Source organism: Adiantum capillus-veneris, chromosome 8, assembly GCF_014529385.1.
Source record: "Adiantum capillus-veneris isolate H3 chromosome 8, ASM1452938v2, whole genome shotgun sequence".
NCBI lineage: Eukaryota > Viridiplantae > Streptophyta > Polypodiopsida > Polypodiales > Pteridaceae > Adiantum > Adiantum capillus-veneris.
In genome coordinates this window covers 66,789,395-66,808,534 of record NC_140938.1, presented here as the reverse complement: position 1 = coordinate 66,808,534, position 19,140 = coordinate 66,789,395, and the positions used below count along the sequence as shown (strand labels likewise).

Sequence of the window (19,140 nt, the reverse complement as noted above, 5' to 3'; positions counted from 1 at the left end):
CCAGAGGAAACCTATTTGTGCGATTTTCATTGCACTATTCCGGTCACGCAAACAATACACAAGATGCCCACTTACAAGTTGCAACGAGTTTCAGAGGTGGTTTACGCAGCTGAAGGGCCCAACTCAGTGGCAAATCCATTCCCGGCATTCTTGCAGCGGCGGTCTTCTTTGCCATAAGATCTTTTCTCGCCTCCCAAAACTTTTGGGGTCTACGGAAAGGCGTGTTTAGCGTGAGAACGAGTGGTAGAGGAAAATCTAAGAGAAAGTGATCATCAAATGACAAGTGGTGGGATAGAAGTGGAACACCTAATAGGCTGGCAGAGAATCAAGCACGATTTTCCTCTTCTTCTCTCTCTCTCTCTCTCTCTCTCTAAACACAGACAAAATCTCTCTCTTTTACTGAACACCACCTGCTGATATCTATCTATCCACTTCAAAGCAAGTCTCTTTGTCAACTTGCATCGTGTTACCCGTCCCTCACCAGGCTCACCAACAGCGTTACACACAGGCACATTCGCACGCACACGCTCGTGACGCTTCTCAACGTCTTCTCTGCTAACGCGCAATCTCAGGTTAATACAGTCCTCTCCCTCGACGTCTCTCATTTTTCTCTGTTCTTTCTTACGCTCATCTTTTTCTCCTCTTGAAGCTCGCTATCATGCCTGAGGGAACCGTAGAGGTTGAGCTCATCAAAGGCCACGATCTCAAGGATGTCGAAGCTTTCGGTACGTTTCCCTCTTCCTCTCGCATTCTCTCTGCTAGTATGCTTGTCTTAGCTCGCTCTGGATAAGCGCTTTGGCTGCCTCAGAAACCCTGAGATCTTATGACGGTAGAGCGGCACTGTTCACATCAACCACCACTAAACCAAAATGTCGCACATTTTGAAGTCAAGCATTCTGGTATTCTCATCAGGCATGTGGAGAGAGAGAGAGAGAGAGAGAGAGAGAGAGAGAGAGAGAGAGAGAGAGAGAGAGTTTTGTGGCTATCGAGTTCTCTAGTTCTAGATCTAGGGTGTAAGATGTATCAGTGCCTGCTGCCATGCAAGGTGGCGAGAAGTTCAAGTAGGTTTTCGTTGCAAGATCACCTGGTCTTCATGAAATCCCTTTAGCAGAAGTTTGTAGTACTATGCAAGGTCTGTCTTAACTATGTGATTTGAGAGGTATCTGGGGTTTTTTCTGCCATTAGCCTTTCATTTGGGCGCATTTGCATGGTAGGTTTACTGCTGAGTGACTTTGAGCTATGTGGTATCTGTCCTAACTAATGCAACATTCTGTCTACTCAATGTCCAGGCAAGTCTGATCCATTTGCCACTTTATCGATTGGTGGACAGAAGCACAAGAGCAAGACTATTCATGGTAAGCCATGCTTTGTAAAATTTCTTGTTTTTTGATGTTTCTGTCCATCGCCTCTGTTGCTGATTGTTGAAAGTTTTACCGAAAGCACCTGAAGATCTCTGTATGTTCCATACGTCCTTCACTCTTGTCATTAGTTCTTGATACTCCTCGTCACGGCGTTGTTGGGTAATTTGTGCCAGTCAAGGCTTCATAGTGTTTCCTGAATGCTTACCTCTCTGGTCAGGCCCTCAGCTCTTTTATCATGCAATCTTAGTAATGCTAAAATCTCTATTGAAAAAGAGGAAAAGAGATGGCCTGATTTCTTCTCAAGTTTTTGAACGAAAAGCAAATTTGCTTGTGTTTTCTGAATGATAGATGGAGGGAAGAGCCCGGTTTGGAACGAAAGCTTCTTGTTTGAGATCCCAGATGGACCACATGAGCTTGACATACACGTGTTTGATCAAGAGAAGCATGGTTCAGATGAGGCCATGGGCTCTGTCAAGTAAGGTTCTTGCCTGTTAACATGTGTGGTGTAGCGTGTTCTTAGCAGCTCCCTAATCCTTCAATTTCTGTTACAATCTTGTAGCATCCCACTGATCAAGCTTTTTGCTGAGAGGCAAATAGCTCCTTGCACTTACAAGGTTCAACGCCCCAATGGCAAGTTTGAGGGGGAGCTTGAGGTGGGCCTGAAATTTTTCCCCAAGGTATGCTACATGTGCTGCTTCTTTAAATTTTCAGAGCAAGATTTGATCTTTGGAACAGCCTTGATCTACTGGTGGGGTTCCATGATGGAATGTGCCTTTATGCAGGTTCATCATGGTGTCTTGGATGTCCATCTCATTGAAGCTCATGGCTTACTGGACTCTGATTCTTTTGGTATAAGACTATATGTACCTTATTAAGACATTTATGCGGCATGCTGATTGTGAATGTCCACTGTTTCATGGTTTTGCCCATCTAGAGTGGAGTTTTCAGGGAATGTGTGGCTTTCTTCTGGTTGATGAATCGGTTCTCCTTCATGTGGACAGGGAAATCTGATCCATATGCCGTCATTTACTGCCACCAAGAAATCCAGAAGAGCCGCATTCTCGATCGTATGTGTGATTTGCCATGTGTCTAATCTGGATTGGACTCAGTTTGGAGCTAATTCACTCTCTGGAAGTGCAGGTACGGTTGACCCAGTGTGGAATGAGCATTTCCGCTTCAGTATCAATAACGAGGTGACTGAGGTTCTTATCAAGCTGTTTGACAAGGATGATATGAGGTCTGATGACCCATTGGGAAACGTTGTGTAAGTGCTTAGGCTCTCTGCTCGTTGCCTTGTGATCAATTTTGTGTGCTTGCTGAACGTTGTGAATCTTCTTGACAGGGTTCCTCTGCATAAAGTTTTCTCAGGGGGTGAGGTTCCTTCCACGAAGTATAAGGTGTTGGGACCCAAAGGACAACCGCAAGGTGAACTCAGTGTGGCCTTGAGATTTTCATCAATGGTGGGTGCCTTCTGATTTATTTTGCTGTTCCAGAAATCAAATAGCATAGTTTTTGGCTTGATGTTTAGCTAATCTTTTGGTTGTGCTGGTATTGGTTCTACGTTTTGCAGGGTTAGTCTCGGAAGGGAAATGACGGTTCCTGAGATGTGGTCATAGGAGTTGATAGCTAAGGAGCTTTTGAACATCTTGCTTTCTTGTATGGTTTTGATCATGAGCCTCTGTGAACACCAGTGTATTGAGTCACTTTTTGTATCTGAGCCTTCTTTTGATTTGAATAATGTACATTCGGTGCACTTTTGAGTCACTTTTTCTATCTGAGCCTCTTTTGATTCAAATAATGTACACATGCGGCGCACTTTAATTTGTTCACTACAATATCTGTTTCTTGTTGTGATCACTTGAATGTTGAAGGATAGCAACCATGAAGTTCACTGACATGATGACCAACTCAGTGGCTTCTTTCATCCTGTCCAAGTTGTTTGTAGCCATGTCTACCAGAGTTGAGAGCTTTTCACAACTTGCCTTGAGGCCCCTCCATTGAGTTGTACACAGCAGGAATGTTCTTGATAATGAGGGTCTTGATGCTGTAGGTGGCCACTTGAGAGTGCTTTGTATCAACAATCTGCAAATTACAAAAAGTTAATAGAGATTTTAGTCTTGGGAGTCGGGTAAATTCTGTCGAAATAAGCTTGTTCCAAATTTGGTTTCTGAAGATAGAATGTTAATGGAGTCTTCTAATAGCGGTTGTTTCCAAGAAGGGGTTATAGTCATGACCGGGGGCAAAGTGAATGGCTTTTGACCATGGACAGTCTGAGATAAGAGGTGAGGACCATTTTCACTCACGCTTGTGCACATGCTTTTAGCAAATGCCACAAATTAGGAAAGTGTTTGTGGATCGATCGTGGGGGTGGGAAAGATGATAAATGTATAGGGCTTGTAGGCAAGGATCGTGATCGGGATATGGTCACGTGGCATAGCTACCAGGTATCATGTTATTGATTCAAATATACAAAAATTGGCACATCTACGTAGCTCTAGGTAAAGAGGCACGAAGGCTTGTTAAGTTGAGGGGGAATGAAAGAGAGTGAGTTTAAAAAAGTGTCGCTTAAATGTAAAATTGCATCATTTGTAAAGTAAATTTTATTGACACTTTTATTTCAAAAAAAAAAGCAACTAAAAAAGAATGTTTTAAATAAATTTTTTCATAAGAAAGTCATTTGGTTTTTAAATGAAGGGATCCATTTAAAAACAAAGACAGAAATAAGGTGAAGATTTACTATGGCCTTAAGAAGTATAAACATTTTTTGATGTAATAAATTGAGTGATTATTAGAACACATTTGACATGTTATTAGAGCAATGTTTGGGAAAAATGTGTTAGCTTTATATCCTGTCGTTTCAATTTTAAAAAATGCCGATTGAGAGCAAGGGAAAAAATAGAGAAAAATAGTGCAAAAATTTTAAAAATAAATCTAATTTTTAAAAATTCTATCTTGGCTAAATATGAATTTTGTATATTTGGAAAAATGAGTTTTTTGAATATTGTAATGGAGGGAGAGAGAGAGAGAGAGAGAGAGAGAGAGAGAGAGCATGTGCGTGCCCACTTTCATAATGAAAATGCTCAAATGAGTATAGCGAGGTTTTATTCCAACATACTTTTTCACACACATACATATATATATATATATATATATATATATATATATATGTAAAATAAATAAATAAATAAATAAAAATAATATCCGTAATTCAAATAAATATTCTTCATATTTTATTAAGCAAGTCATGATGTGAACAATCACAAAATTATATGGTATGCGTTTCGTTTAAAATGACTTGAAATGTAAACAATCAAAGTTAATGTGATGGTGACCATTGATTGGTGAGGTTTACACGGTTTTTACACCACTCTCGTATGGCTTTCTTTGAACAAAAAAAGAAGTAAAGTGAGCAATAAATAAAAGAACCAAGTTACAATGATCAAAAGATCCATTTACATTACAAAAGAAAGATACTCTTTGCGAAACTTCCATTTAATGAAAGAGAATACTTGTCCACCATTGACAACCTCTCTATCAATGGTTCAAAAGGTGCACATTTTTTCAATCTTCCTCTATGGCTTTCTCCATACCAACAAAAGAATATTTTAGTGATTTCTTCATAAGAAACAATAAATTTAATAAGTATAGAAATACTAGAACAAGTTAGTGAAATGAATTTTTATGAAGTCTTTTAAATGAAAAAACTTAATCAATACCTCATATCATGGGATCAAACTCTTATTAATACACTCTTTAGTCCCAAAAGGTAAATATAACTTTGGAAAATAGTATTTAAAAGACCATGATTTCTTTCTATTCATAAGTCTTTCAAGGCTCCCTTTTGGGACACTTCTATAGTAATGAAAGTTGAACTACCTTCACCATATGGGTACTAAGGCCTTTAGCATGCCAAGAAGCCTTGCATAGTTGCATATAAGATTGAGTGGAGCATGCATGAGGCACAACATTTTCAAAGAGATATTGATAAGTATGCATAATGGGACGACTATCTAATAGGAGGTAGTGAACAATGGGTGGGCATGGCAAATATACTTTCTACTTGTCTTTAAATAGATGTTGACTTCTTTATTTTAAAATTGTCAATGGTCCTGCTTGGTGGCTCCATAGACCTTTATGTACCACATTGCCTTGGGTCAATGGTTTGTGCTCAAAGGGGGAGTCTTACCAAGCACTGAGCATACTTTATCGAGCGAACAAAAAACCGAGCGAACTCCAAGTGAAACAAAGGGGAGAGAGAGAGAGAGAGAGAGAGAGAGAGAGAGAGTCACACATATTATATCACCCTCTTATTTTGGGCACCCATTATATCAAAGGTCACATATACCCCACATAGTTCCAACTAGTAGAACTTCTAGATTCATTTTAGTATTTCTTTCTTGTACTGAGACATGGTATTAGATTCACCAGTTTGTAACGGATTGGCCTTTTGTAGAAGTTAATATTTCATTGCATTTCATCTTTCTCTCTCTCTCTCTCTCTCTCTCTCTCTCTCTCTCTCTCTCTCTCTGTGCGCAACAAATGATTAGGCAGTGGGAGACATTCACAAAGGGAGATCACTGACTTCTTTAGAGCAGAGACTTGGCAACCATATGAGCATGCTTCACAACAGACTTCATAGGCCACCCATACCAGAGGTATATTAGTTGATAGAGCTATTGAGCTTGGGCGAGCTAAACGCCCACGTCTATGAGGGCGACTAGGACATCCACGAAGGCTCCATCAAAGGATTAGGACTATTCTAGCACGACCTGGAGATGCCCAGTACAACTAATTACAGAGGTGAACATTAACAAAGCTCTTCAATGACTGATGCAATACTTTCTCGGACAACGTCCGATGCTGAGCATCCTCGAGCATTAGTCTTTCACTTTACTTCATTTTCATTTTCATTTTTGTATCCAAACGTTGGATTAGATTCACCAAGATTGTAAAAGTTTAGTCTCATAGGTCATTTTGCCTTTTGAAGACGTTTAATATAGCTTTTCATTCATTTCATTCCTCTCTCTCTCTCTCTCTCTCTCTCTCTCTCTCTCTCTCTCTCACAACCGAGGGCTAGTGCTTCTTTCACAAGAGCCTCTACTCGCGCCGTGATGCACTTGCAAGCCCATGCTAGAAACTGTGACTCGTATGATCTCCTTCTCCTCCTCGGACCATGGGGCTCCTACCACGTAATCCATGCACAAATCCACACACTCCGTGAATAGGGTGGTTTGCACCTGGCAACAACGATGAGAAGCTGAAGTCTGTTGTCGCGTACGCGAGATCCACCCTTCTCTCGCAGATCCCTTTCTTTGCAGCGCGCTTGAGTTGGTAGTCATGGAAACACTCCAACTGCAGGAACGTTTACATCGCTTGCTTGAAGCTCTTGATAAACCCATGAATCCCTGCCGTCAAGGCGGTTTCTGCCGCATCCAAAATCATGTGACGCGTAGTCCTCCAAAGGCTCCTTCATTCAAACAATCTTCTCCATTTCTCTTGGCGCATGCCTCGAAATCAGAAGAACGTGAGCGCAGCATGGGTGATGCTCTTCGTGCTCTATAAGCATGGGACACTCCATGAAATGGTCCCGTGCCGGCACGGGACCATTTTATGGAGTGTCCCATCAATATTAATTCTAGAACACCTATGGCTAACCTTTGAAAAAATTTGAAGGTTCTGTGTTGAGATAGCTTTCTCAGGTTTCTTACCATGACAAGAACAACATAGATGACATCGAGAGCCTTGTGTAGGCATACAGAGGGGTAACCAGTGGGGCTCGATAGGCAAAAATGTAGAGATGGCACTAAGGGCCTTTGGTAGGCATGCAAAGTGACAACCACTAGCTTCGTAGGGATCTCATGACATAAGAGATATCCAAAGGAAGATGAAAGGAGAGAGACGTGGGAAAAGCCAAAGTGACGGACATTCAATCTTTAGTGCCATCAAAACCCAACACTTTGTAGTTTACATCTTAAAAAATAAAACTCATTTCATCCCTCCTGCACTTCCAAAGGCTTCAGCCCTTGCTTGAAACAGTCTTGTGTCGAGACAGTTTCAAGCAAGGGCTGAGGACCTTGGGGATGAAGGGTGTGGCTATTTACTTTTGTGTCCAACATGACATAGGAAGTGTCATGCAAGCTCAGTCACGCTCACGAGTGTGGAGAGACAAGACAATGAACCTCGTAGGGTGTATCTGGCTTGAGGCTCCTGCCCTTGTCCTCTTTCGTGTTCTTGAGTTGGACTATATAGCTCATCATCTATGAATAAGGCTGTACTAGCAAAAATAGAGTTGTTCCAAGGACTAGTTGGGGCTAGAGTTTTTGCATAGCGCCAACTTCACGAGGTGAGATCTTCAATCCTTTATGGATTGATAGTTTTGTTGAATTGCCTACAATTTCCATTACACTAGGGCTACCTTTTATACTTAGATTCATTTTGTTAGTTTAAGTAAGCATTTTAAGCGTAGCATTGGCTTCCTAAGCTGAAGTTTTTAGGCCTCGATGGATTGACAGTTGCTTGCAATTGCTAATACACTAAGGTCTCCTTTTATACTTCCCTCATTTTGTTAACTTGTGTAACTTATTCAAGTAAGCATTTTGTGCTACATTTTCACAACTTTTGCTCTGAAAAATACCATGCTCGGTTTTTTTTGCTCGGCATATGGATTTCCTCAAAGAGGGGGAGGGGACACATATAAGGGATTGCTTAAGCATCCACAACTTGAACTATCAAATGACAATGACGAACAACTTACTCATTGTATCTATGGTCAATTTAACACACTTTAACATACCTGTTGACCAAAGCCTAGAAGTCATAATAAAACCAAGCACAACTTTTGCATCTCTTCGTATATGAATTCATCAGTGGCTAGGTTAACATCTTGCATTATGCTACTTGTCTTAAAAACAAGCATACAAGACTGCGTTTGGAGAGACCATTGCTTCATAGATAGTAAGAATAGTCCAAAGCCTCTTTGTCCTCCCCTTGTTGCGTATATCTAGCTATCGATGACCTTGATGAAGATATTACGTTGTTGTAATGATCCCTAATTTATGCTTCTCTCTCTCTCTCTCTCAATTTTTCATAGCTTATCTCTCTAGGTTGATATCTCTCTCTCCCCACCTCTTTCTACTTCAATTAGCTTGTAGAGTGGGCAATGGGTTTCAAATAAGCATACATTCTTCTAGAGGCATCCAATAGGCTAAAAGATGACACAAAATATTACAACGTATCGTCTTTCCTTATTTTGTTTAATTTCTCCAAACTGTCATAATTTTTAAATTCCATGATGTTATTTTGATCCTTTGGCAGCCCAAAAGGAAGTTAATATGTTTAAAAGTACTCCTAATTCAAATATTCCCTCAACAACAACAAAACCGATTTGTTAGTCTATAACATGTAGCAACGGGCAATGACAATTTGCAACAATATTAGTTGGGAAGTACGAATACAACATTGCACACGAGAGAGAGAGAGAGAGAGAGAGAGAGAGAGAGAGAGAGAACTTAAAAAAAAAAAAAAACGCTAAAAGAAAAATAGAAAAAGAGAAACACCTCTTTCATGGACACAAAAGGTCTTCTGATTTTTCACCTTCATATGTCTTTTGAATTTCCACTTGCTTTGTCTTTTCGTTTCCTAAACTCACCCTTCACTTATGCACTTAATATGTTTTGAAAGAATTTTTAGTTTTGTGAGATTGGGAAGACCTAAGCACCCCAAAAGGAAGTTATTGATATTCTCGAGAGTTTCTATTATGTTTGGAGGTGTCTATCCCAAGGGATATCCACAATGGCTTTGGATTGATGCTTGCAAATCAAAGTGGTTGCTTCTTCGAGCTTACATGGTGGATGTAGGTAGGGGTAGCCAAGATTCTTATGACTTAAGAAATACATGCTATTAAATGTTTTTAGGGCCAAGTCTTGTACTTATGGAAGAGGACAACCATATTCTTTCTTCCCATTGAAGACATTTTGAGTGAAAACATTAGTGACATGATTTCAGTGTGAGAATGAGTTCTACCAAACATCGAGCAAGATTTCTCGAGCAAAGAAAAAGTTGAGCAGATCCTGCCAAAAGAAATAATTGCAAATAAAGAGAATAGGTGGATTTGTTAAACAAAAATCTCCCAAAAGCTACTTTTTGCAATTATAGGATGACATTACTACAATTGCAAACCCCTTAACCACAATTTTGATCTACCAAGTTGAAGGAATTTTTTGTGGATTGTTTCAAGCAATATTGGAGTTTTAAGAATCACTATTACTACAACACTATGGCGTTGCTTGCATTATTTTGGGGCACGTGAGCACAACAGAATGTGTTTTTTTCTATTGCTACATGAAGTACAATTGCAGTTATAAATACATAATTCCCAGAATTTGATGTTGTAGTAGGCACCAACCAGAAATAGGTGCAATCATGCAAGAGTGATTTCCAAGGACAATTGAGGCATTGCGGTGAGAATTTGTTACTAGTTTACTAATATGGATATACCCCTAGCACTGATGGGTGATGATAGGTGATCATATTGGTTGTAGCCAAGTCAATGTGTTTGTTGTTAGCTAATGTGACCTTTGTGTTGGAGAGAATAAGACATCCGGCGGCTATGAATTGTGGAGAAACTTGGAGTATTTTTTACGCTTTTTGTCTAGACTTAAGAGTGAACTTTGTGTCAATTTCTCAAGTTATCAACTCTTGTTGGATTTTGAACATGTAACTTCTAATAGGACCAACCGTTTCTAAAAAAAAACAAGTCCACTGGCAAGGAAGTAATGTTTGAGTACCCGACACAAAATGAGCCTTAAACAAAACAATTAAATAAGAATCTTCCTATCATAGCCATATTTACATCTATCACCATGATCTATCACTATGGTGTATACATTATCACTCAATGCCAAAAATATCTAGAAATATGTTTGTGTGTGTGTGTGTATATATATATATATATGAGAGAGAGAGAGAGAGAGAGAGAGAGAGAGAGAGAGAGAGATTTTCCTTTATCATCCTCGGAGGTCAAGTATGACATATGGGACCACAAGAAACATATCAAGGGTGTGGAGCTAATTATTCGTGATGCTTGATTCTTGTGTGTGTGTGTGCGCGTGAGAGAGAGAGAGAGAGAGAGAGAGAGAGAGAGAGAGAGAGAGAGAGAGAGAGAGAGAGAGAGAGAGATGAAATGAAATAATGTCTTCAAAAGGCCAAAGTGACCTATGAGACAAAAGAGTTTATCAATGGTGAATCTGATACAAGTGTAAAAGATTGAAAACTAAAAACTGAAAAATGGAAACTGAACTGAGCTAAAGCGAAATGGAACAAAATTAAATTGGATGAAATGAAATGAAAGACTAAGATGTTGTCCACCAATGCACCTCCAAAGTGGGATGAGCCATTTTAGTAAAACCCTAGTGTGGGAAATGACACACTTGGAGCAGTATTGATGCAAAAGGATCTTCAAACTTCTTTCATGCGCCCTATCTACTTCTCTAGTCGCATGATGACTCCATTGAAAAAGGGATACACGGCCGTGGAGCACATGGTGCTTGCATTAATGTATGCTATTAGGCCTTTGCCGAGGAGCCAATCAAGTAAATTGTATATCATCATGGGTGTAGACTACATGAGCAGGTGGGCTGAAGCAGTTGCTACCTCCCGGATTACAGTTCAGGAAGTGGCTAAGTTTGTATTTGAAAACACTTGTTGCAGTTTTGGCACTCCTCTTGAAATAATTTCTGACAGGGGACCAGGTGTTAGAGGAGACCTAGTAGGAGAGCTGATGGAGAAGCTGGGTATCTCACAACGACACTCAACTCCCTACTACCCACAATGCAACAATTTGGTGGAGAAAGTGAATCATATGATCTGCAAGATCATCACTAAACAGGTAAACAATCACAAAAGTGATTGGGACAAACATCTTATGGCTGCACTTTGGGCTTATCGCACTTCATTTTGCACATCCCTTGGGTTCACACCATAATACTTGGTGTATGGTAAGGAGGATATTTTACCCATTGAAGTATAATTGGCTAGTCTCAGGGTGCTAGCTAGGCAGATGGAACGCCCTTATGCTCATCTTCACAACCACATTTTTGATTTAGAGAGGCTTTAATTAGATAGAGAAGATGCTATCAACTATTATGCAGCACAAGCAGAGCAACGTCGACTTACCTTCAAGAAGGGACTTAAGGCAAAAGGTTTAAAGAAAGATATGTTGGTCCCAAGGTATGATAAGAGGTTTTACACTAGGAAGAATAAAAAGTTTTCACCCCGACGAGAGGGGCCATTTGTCATTAGAAAGTGCTACAACAATGACAGTTATCGATTGATGGATGCACATGGTAGGCTCCAAAAAACACGTGTCAATGGATGGAGGTTGAAGTAGTACTTTTTGAGGTTTGATCAAGCACCTATGATGGATAATCCTGAGGAGGGATGCACATACAAACTTGAAATACTAGTAGAAATTTTCAAACTTGCAAAATGTTTGAACTATTTTCTAGAACGTTTTAACGTTTTTTCCCCCTTTACCATCCTTTGCAACCGGCTAATCTTGATTTTCAATTGGCTTAAGGCTAAGCTCAGACACACCTTTCTCGAACATTGATACATTGAGGTATCTATAAAGGGTTCTCTCATTTGAGGATTTTTTTAAAAAAATCACTTCACTAAATTGTTTTATTATTTTCTATACTTATTAAATCTAACCTTACTTATAATATGGAAGCATTAAAATCTTCTTTTGTTTTAAATTTTAATGTGTCTTTTTATTTTACTTCCTTTTTTATTTATTTTTTGTTTCAAAATGCTGATGTGCAATGTGCACCATTTACCATATTATTGGGGCCCCTTCGTAATATATAAGCCATTTGCGACGAGTAGGGGTTACCGACTATAAGAAAATAAAAAAACGGCCCATTAGTGGAGATGGCAAGAAGATGCTCAAGGAGACTTAGAGGTAGATGATTGAGAAGTAGTACCGACTATAAGAAAATAAAAAATGGCTCATTAGTGGAGATGACAAGAATATGCTTGAGAAGATTGAGAGGTATATGACTCAGAAGGGGGAGGCAAGCCACGTGGAGGCCATGCCTCCCAATTAGGGATCTCTCTCTCTCTCTCTCTCTCTCTCTCTCTCTCTCTCTCTCTCTCTCAATCCCGGATGTTAGCATTAAGAGCAGCACCTTCTTTTTAATCCCTCTATTTCTCTCTTGCCCAAACTCTCTCTCTTTATACAGAACAATGTGTGTGGTGATAGGATCGTTTTAAAAATTGTTCTCGCTCTTGGTTTTTATCTAGTTCTAGCTCTCTATCTAGGGGGTCCGTGTCAAGAAATTGGTAAAACAATTATAATATCTGAAAAGCAATCTTTTATGGTAAGGCTACCTCCCTCCTGATTATCTGTCTATCTTGCTCTCTCTCTCTCTCTCTCTCTCTCTCTCTCTCTCTCTCTCTCGCGCATTAAATTTAACCTCACTTAAGTAAAATACTTAACATGAGTATAGACAAAAGAAATCTATGAAAATCGTTAACTGCACCGATTTGGGTAGGCTTAATATAGATTGAACACTTGGAAGAGTTGCTTGTACACATGGTGAACATAAAGGCACCGCAATGGGCTGCATGTATAAAAAACGGTGGCAGGCTGCAGTATAAACACCACAAGCGTATCCTACTTCGCAAGTGCACACAGATCGGGTTATTCTCATACACACACACACACACACACAAACACACATTTGAGAGAGGTCTTGTTTGGTTTTTCCCTACTTAGCAATTGCGCACAAAGCAGGTAGTCTCTCTCTCTCTCTCTCTCTCTCTCTCTCTCTCACACACACACACACACACACACACACACACACACACACACACACACACACACAGACACACACACACACACACACAAAATAGCATGAGGTCTTTCATCTGACTCTTCTATTACATGGGACAAAAAGAAGCAGGGCTGATAAGTATTTTGGGAGCACCTCATCTACATCTCTATTGAACCGCCCATTACATGATCACACAAACAGCTATCGCAGTAAAAGCAGGTGTTTGGACGCTCTGCTAAAGGCAAGATACGAGTCGCCAAGACTAACCCATACTCCCGCGTGCGTGGAGTACAGTTAAAATACCCTCTTAATTGATGACCATAACTACGATACAAAAAGATCTTATGAAGTGGAAGGAATTGGGCTAGCAGGTATAACCGCTCTGAAAAACCTGGCTTCATTGAATGTTCTAGGTAATAATACTGTGGCCCTAGGCCCAGAGCCTCAGTAACCATCGCTAATCTGATATTGTTCCTAAAATGCTCGCGACCCCAAAGGGTTACACGAGTCACTCGATTTTGGTATGACCACCATTTAGTCTGGGAAACAGAGGTTCCTAATTGCGGGAATAGATGTAGTTCATAACGGAGTAAAGTAGCTCTCCGAGTAGCGTCACCTGATTGATAAAGGTGTGCTATTGCTATGGAAAAAACCAGTTCTCGGTTGTAGGCCATTTTTTGATTAACACACCTGAGGAGCAAATATACGGATATGTATATTACTTGAGTACTGTTACTCCTTACTGTTACCTTGGATGTGTTTATGTATAAGTGTCATCTGGCTTTTATAGACCCACATTTTGACTTTGAGTCGGAATTGGAAGTAATAATTAATCACAAAAAAGTGTTGTTGCTATGTAGTGTATCGTACACTGTTAAGATCCTTGCTGGTATACTGTACCCTAGTGGATGGTTGCATGACTTAAACCGAGTATAAGGATCAGTTGAATTTGTAATGGGATGTGTGGGATCAACCTGAGCCAGGTTCTAAAAGCTCGAAAGTTGATTTGAACCAGGTATCGACCGCATTGGTTTTTTTAGTTGGTATACATAATGAGACTTGATATTTTTGGACTTGACCTTGCTTTAAGGTAAATAATATATATATCTCTCTCTCTATACACTCAATAGCGTATTTCTTTAAAAGCTTCTCTGTTGTGTCGGGCTGCTTGCAACACGCTACTGCCTGTGCTAGGGTTGAGGTGGCAGGTGAGTGTAGTAGCAAATGCTGGGGTGAGTTGATCAAGATCAAACCGGATCTTCAGCTGGGATAATCCCGGAGTATCTAGCCCGTATGGGCGGCGTCTAATTCTGTAGAGTTGGTCCGAGTCGGTGGCGGATCTCCTCCCGATTTGCTTCAGCAAAGTATAAATGCCCCTTAAAAAAGTGAGTACTCTTGCTCACTTAGCATCGTGCTGTATTCACTTGTGTGCATTCTATACTGTGAGGGTTAGAAGATATTTTCTACTGTGTGCTCAATCATGCCGAAAAAGAATGGGAAGGAGATTGTGGATGCTTCGTCATCTCCTTATCTACAGGTTAAACAAATTTTCTGTCTTGCTCTAGGGAATTTCTATAAATACCGTGTAGCTTTGCTGAGACTGTTTTGAGAAAGTTAAAAAAAAAACCAGTTAATTCGTTTTCGGATACTGAACTTTCGTGTGTAAAAGGTGTAAGAGGAGATATAAGATTGGCTTGCTTTGGGATTGATGCAAGTTATGGTTTTTTTTTGACTTATGTAGTATGGGTCCGTGAAATCAGTGGAAGGGAAAATAAAAAACTGGTTTTGTATGCTATATCTTTTTTGGAGGGGATTTGTCTGACACTGTCGGCTATGGAATAATATGACTTGAGCATGTCTAATGGCATGATTATGGTGTGGGTTGCATTGGAAAAGGTAAAGTTAGCTGGGATTATTCAATTGTTTGATGAATGTCTAGCTGGTCTTTACATAGAACCAGAAATTCACAAATATCTAAAAAAAATAAGCTAAAAATAGTGTGCATGTAATGTTGGAGACCTTTGTCTGCTGTAATACTAAGGAGTCGGAGTACATTTTGTACATGTGCTGACCTCAGACTGAATAAACTCAGAATACTGGTACCGAATTTTTGGAATGAAGAGACTTTGAATAAATGAAAGGCTGTTTTCAGATTCGCTGACCATATTGGATACTGACCTTTCTTGTGTCAAACTGAAAATATCTCTTACTCTAGAGACTGGCAATTGTTATTTTGAAGCTATGCTGAAAAAAAGTTTTGAAAGGCCTTGAAAAACCAGTAATATGGTTTTTTTTAAAATGGAAAATTGTTTCGGAAACTGTTCTTACAGGTTTATGGGAGTAATTTTAGTGGGAGTACATGTCTGCTATGGGACGGATAGGAAATTGTAACCCTCTTTGACTAATGGTGTTTGTTTTCGTAAAATAAACAAAAAAATAGATATATAACCTGGTTCTGGAAACTGACTCTTACTGTTAAGGGAAGTAGTGTGAATGGCTCAGTTAAACTAAGAACTACCTAGTTTTTTTTGAATGATGGTGGTAATATGTCTGGTTGCCGTAAAAAGTGCTGTAAAACTGGTTTTCTGAGGAATAAACTGTATTTAGAAAAAAAAGAAAAATGGGGAGACTGCCAGGTATAAGGGAGTTTGACTGTTGAGGTAAGAGGATTGTATGGTACTTAAAGGAAAGGAATTGTATATATGGGTGATGATGTTATGTTCTGTTAAAAAACTACTCAATAGATATAATGTACTCTCGAAAGGGATACTGCAAAAAAAACCAGAAATTCACAAAAAAATGAGCCGTAATTATCCTATAAAGTTGAAAAGATATTTTGGCTTATTGTAACACTACTTTGCTGAGGTCCTTTTGGTAAGAGGACAGTCCCTTGACTGATTCACTTTCTAAGTTCTGGTACCTATTCTATTGAATCAACTGTAGATTATTCTGAGGGCACTTAATACAGGTTTCGGAAATGGTGTCCTAGCGTCTGATATTTGGTTGGTAGTAAGTAGTATCTCATAACCACGTGTAGGAGAAAATTTTGGTTTTGCAAATTGACTTAATTGGTTTTACCACATTACATCACCTACTAGTAAGATCGAATTGTTTTTTAGAGCAGATGCCTATCTCACTGAATCGGCTAAAAACTATTTAGTATTTACTTAGTACTAGCTTCTGATATGTTGCTCTTTCTCTAATTCTTGATAAAGCTGAGAGTGGCAACACATACTAGGTTGATTAAGAGAGGCAACACATACCGGATTGTCTATAGAGCTAAAGAGTGGTAACACATACCGGATTAATCTGGTTGCAAAGTTACTAGATCTTTTTTTCATCTCATACTATGAAGTTTTGTGATAGTGTTCTGTGACTTACCATTACTTCAACATAGTGATTGAGGTCTGAAGGTCTTGGTTGGTTTGAACCTCGGCTATTCAATAGAATTTGCTTGTCATCATTTGCTGGCTTCCTAAATTCACTCAAGTATATATTAACTGATTCGTACCTAACATCTTGCAGTATATACAAAAAATCTTCTAGAAGTTGGTTTTTAAGGCCTTGGTATTATAAGGAAAGTCATATAATTCCCTTTAACTGATCTTTGCTGGTTAATCTTTTTCGTATCTTTCTCGGACAAGGTCTCAGTCTGATCTAAGTACTGACTCATCTAGGGCTTTATGATATATATTAAAAAAACAGTTTATATCTGGCTTGGGCTACAGTATGTCAGACATGACATGATAAGCATAAATATTTCTTGAGAAATAATGTTTTTTTAATTAAAAAAAAAGGGAGTGAGCTCAGGTTTATAAATTTGGAAATTCTGACATACATAGATGCTTTATGAGTGTTCACTTTCCTGTATCAGATTGGCAAAAATGCCAAAGAAATGTTTTTTCAAATATAAACAATATACTAGTTAAGAACTATGTGTTTTTTTAAGGTGACATGGATAACAACTGGGATGCCCTGCATCACCTGCGTACAGTCACGTGCTAACGAATAGTTTTCTTGTGGCTATGGGTGCAGGTGAGGGCTACCTTCCTTGAGTAAAATGTCCAGTTCTTAACAAATGGTGGATCTCTTAGTGTGACGCAAATTTTTCTAGACTTTGGGTTTATGGATCCTTGAGCTGTATCTTGTTATCTTCATTACCTTGTACAAAATTTATTTTCAACTATAAATAAATTATTGTGCAAAGCCACTGTACTTTTCTAGAATTGTTAGTCTGTGAACAGTTAGTGTTCGTTTGCGTATATATATATATATATATATATATATATATATATATATATATAGATTTAAAACTGCTACACACACACACACACACACACAGTCGTAAAACTATTGTAGCAAGCAACCCCGACACACAATCGGCTAGTGATAATCCAGACTCACAAGCCATAGAATTCGTTTTTGACGGCATTGGCAATACATCACAGACGGTAATAAGACTTCTTGAGGTTTTTTCATTGATGTAGATAGACATATCCATAGACACTAAGATCGATTGTATGTAATAACTTTGGTTTGCATAAGCATGTTAGACAAAGATTTTACTTGTTGGATAATCATAATAGCATCATGGCGAAGGAAAAAACACTGCTTTTTATTGTATGTATACAAATGGATGCATAATCTGGACCAATCTGTAATACGATGTAATGATTCTAGGAGCATGCATCTACTGTATTGGTATTTTTAAGAATGAACTAAACGATTGGAGATACACATCGTGTATCTTACTGTTAACCCTCACGCACATTCCTATCACCTACGACGGATGCTGTATTATTTATTTGGTACAATAAGGTATCGGGCTTGTCGATCCAATAGGAAAAGGGTAAGAGTGATCGCCGATGAGAGGCGCACTCTAACTGGAACATTTAAGGGATTAGTTGGATAAGCATGGGCGCCCAAGTGTGGATGGGGCAAGCTCATATAAAAGTCAACTAAACCTAAAATTCACTCATTCTCTCATTTGTGCAATTGAAGAGTGCTCTTGCTCCATCTCCATCTTCTTCTTCTTCATCTCCTTGTGTGTGTGTGTATGCGTGAGAGAGAGAGAGAGAGAGAGAGAGAGAGAGAGAGAGAGAGAGAGAGAGAGAGAGAGAGTGCGATCGAGCATTGCAACGGCACGACGGCAGCAAGGCGGTTGAGCGTGGGATAGCGGCGTCTCCCTCTTCTTCGTGGCGAGGAATCCTCTACGATAGCAAGCGTACAGCGGTGAGTGATACACCATCGCCATCTTTGAGCTTACTAGTTTAGGCTTGTTGTGTGCTTGGAGCCATTTGTGGCTCGCACACAGTGTAACGGCAAGTTCCTTGCATTGACATGTGCGACAGACACGCACATTTTTGGCGTCGTTTCCGGGGAATGCCATACACTAAGCTTGAATGGCACTCTGTGCTTCTTTTGTGGTACAATTTCAATTGTAGGAAAGGTAGGGAAGGAAGGTGTGTGTGTTGAGAAGAAGGATTTTGTGTTGCTATTGTGTATTTCTTTGTTAATGAAGTTTTGAAAGGTTACTTTGTTTTCTCTATGCTAAGGTATTAGTATTAAGGTTGTTAGTTCTGTGTAATGTAAAGTACAATAAGTAGGAAGTAGATCTGTGAGAGCTAATGAAGTGTGTTAGTGTGTAACAGTAAGTGTATTAGTTGTAAGTAGGTAGGTAGAGTGTGTGTGTGCTTGCACGCAGGCCGCGGCGACCTTATCCCAAAAAAAAATAAAAAATAAAAATAAAAATAAAAATTTTTAAAGGTAGGACCGGGATCGGGAATATCTCCCAGACCCAAGCCCAAGCTCATGCTCAGGCTCAGGCCTCAGTCGCCCTTTAAAATTACGTATTTTAGCTTCACACGTAACTAAAAATCGACTTTTTTGAGGACCAATGGAGCTTCAGGTGACCGAACGTTGTGCTGTAAAGCACACCGCAACCC

General features: G+C 39.4%; 1 protein-coding gene across 1 annotated transcript; it reads left to right on the top strand.

The window, feature by feature from the left end:
- Window positions 1–437: 437 nt before the first annotated feature.
- On the top strand, window positions 438–3,125 carry LOC147452284 (synaptotagmin-3-like). Its single transcript, XM_086518040.1, has 10 exons — window positions 438–572; window positions 650–725; window positions 1,290–1,355; window positions 1,710–1,836; window positions 1,921–2,038; window positions 2,144–2,210; window positions 2,363–2,428; window positions 2,502–2,625; window positions 2,704–2,821; window positions 2,932–3,125. The coding sequence occupies exons 2-10, from the start codon at window positions 659–661 to the stop codon at window positions 2,935–2,937; spliced, it is 759 nt and encodes a 252-aa protein (XP_086374166.1). The 5' UTR covers window positions 438–572; window positions 650–658; the 3' UTR covers window positions 2,938–3,125.
- Window positions 3,126–19,140: the final 16,015 nt, after the last annotated feature.

Bases quoted from the DNA above. Each gene is read 5' to 3' on its own strand.
- LOC147452284 (XM_086518040.1), top strand. From the start codon at position 659: ATGCCTGAGGGAACCGTAGAGGTTGAGCTCATCAAAGGCCACGATCTC. The intron at 726-1,289 runs GTACGTTTCCCT...CTCAATGTCCAG, and splicing joins CAAGGATGTCGAAGCTTTCG to GCAAGTCTGATCCATTTGCC. The intron at 1,837-1,920 runs GTAAGGTTCTTG...ACAATCTTGTAG, and splicing joins GAGGCCATGGGCTCTGTCAA to CATCCCACTGATCAAGCTTT.